This window comes from Penaeus monodon, chromosome 31 (assembly GCF_015228065.2).
Source record: "Penaeus monodon isolate SGIC_2016 chromosome 31, NSTDA_Pmon_1, whole genome shotgun sequence".
Lineage (NCBI taxonomy): Eukaryota > Metazoa > Arthropoda > Malacostraca > Decapoda > Penaeidae > Penaeus > Penaeus monodon.
In genome coordinates this window covers 11,733,265-11,734,681 of record NC_051416.1, presented here as the reverse complement: position 1 = coordinate 11,734,681, position 1,417 = coordinate 11,733,265, and the positions used below count along the sequence as shown (strand labels likewise).

The following is a 1,417-nucleotide window of genomic DNA, read 5'->3' as shown; positions in this document are numbered from 1 at the left end:
ATCCCAATTTTTCGGGAATTCGACACTACTTTTTAAAATTCATAATCTTAGTTAAGTAATAATATTCATAAGTATCGTCTATTAAGGCTTCCGAGTTTTAATATGTAATTAATTTATGCATAATTTAATTCAGCAGAAATTCAAATTTTCTCTCTTCACTCTCCCTCCCGCTCTTTCTGTCTTATTCTCTCTTCCTCATATTCTCCCTTTTTCTCCTCTCTTCCCTCTTCCTTCTTTCCTCCCGATCTTCCATCCTCCCGCTTCCTTACCATTAACTCTTCCCTCCTCTTCAACCTATTCCTTTTCTTCTATTTATCCTCTTCTTACATTTCCTCTCTAGGTTCTTTTCTATTTCCTCTCTAGCTTTCTCTTCAGGTAATTATGTAGTGAAGACGAAGAATATTTTCTTAATTGTTACCCTAACTATTGAATATACAGTGGGAATGTCAGTAATAAAACTACAATGACAATGACAAACATTTGAGTAAGAACAATGAAAACAGAGGTGATAAAAGTACTTAACAAAATTGATAACATTCAGTTCAATATTGAGGAATATCTTTAAAAAGTCTGTTAAATATAACATTTTATTTTCAAGGTCTTCACAATCCCCTACAATAACATAAAGTGGACACAATAAAATTCAAAATTCTGCGAATCTCAATAATAAACCTTCTCCTGCCACAAGCTTTAATTCGCTCAAATTTACCTCGGACCTGAAAAGAAATGGACCTTTATTATTTCATTATTTTATACAATGTTCGTATGCTTTTCTTAAACTACATGTAGGAATTCCAAAATACTACCATGTTTTCACAAAAAAATGTAAATCAGCACGATAAATCCATTTTCTATTCTGGTCAGTTCATAGAATGTACTACAAAAACTGTATTCAGAGAGAGACGTCCAAATCTGTATGAAAATGTGCACTTCTACCAAATCGTTAGCAAAGCTGAAGTTTAGTAAGGAAAAAAGTTGAATCTGCATGAAACGGTAACCTCTCATGTATCCTACGCAAAATATAGAACCTCTGGCTCCTAAGCACGGACTCTAACGACGTTAGATGTCGTCGCGACAGAAAATTAAAAGTCGTCAATCAGTTCTCACGCTCAAAATATTACTTAATGCAAAGGAGGGACTTATCTACTTGTATATCCAACCCACGACCTGGCTGCTCACCCCGGGACGGTCGCCTCCGCCGTGTCCGTGACGGAGCGCAGGACGACCTCGGCCGTCGGCGGAAGCTCCATGTTGGCGTGCTGGTGGAGGTCGACCTCCAGTTCCTCCTCCGACGTGTTCATCACCAGCAGGTAGCTCTCGTAGCCTTCAAGGTATCTGGAAGGATGTTAAGAGATCGGAGTTATGATAAAGTGGTAGAGCTCTGAAGGCAGGTAGTTCGCAATATATATCCTTTGTC

General features: G+C 38.0%; 1 protein-coding gene across 1 annotated transcript in view; it reads right to left on the bottom strand.

Moving 5' to 3' along the window:
• Window positions 1-562: 562 nt before the first annotated feature.
• Window positions 563-1,417, bottom strand: part of LOC119593035 (maltase A3-like) — a 15,016-nt gene continuing 14,161 nt past the window's right edge. The window contains exons 11-12 of the mRNA XM_037941931.1: window positions 1,180-1,335; window positions 563-716 (exon numbers count right to left, since the gene is read on the bottom strand). Coding sequence (XP_037797859.1) covers window positions 644-716; window positions 1,180-1,335 — 229 coding nt within the window. The 3' untranslated portion in view covers window positions 563-643. The remainder of the gene's footprint in view (window positions 717-1,179; window positions 1,336-1,417) is intronic.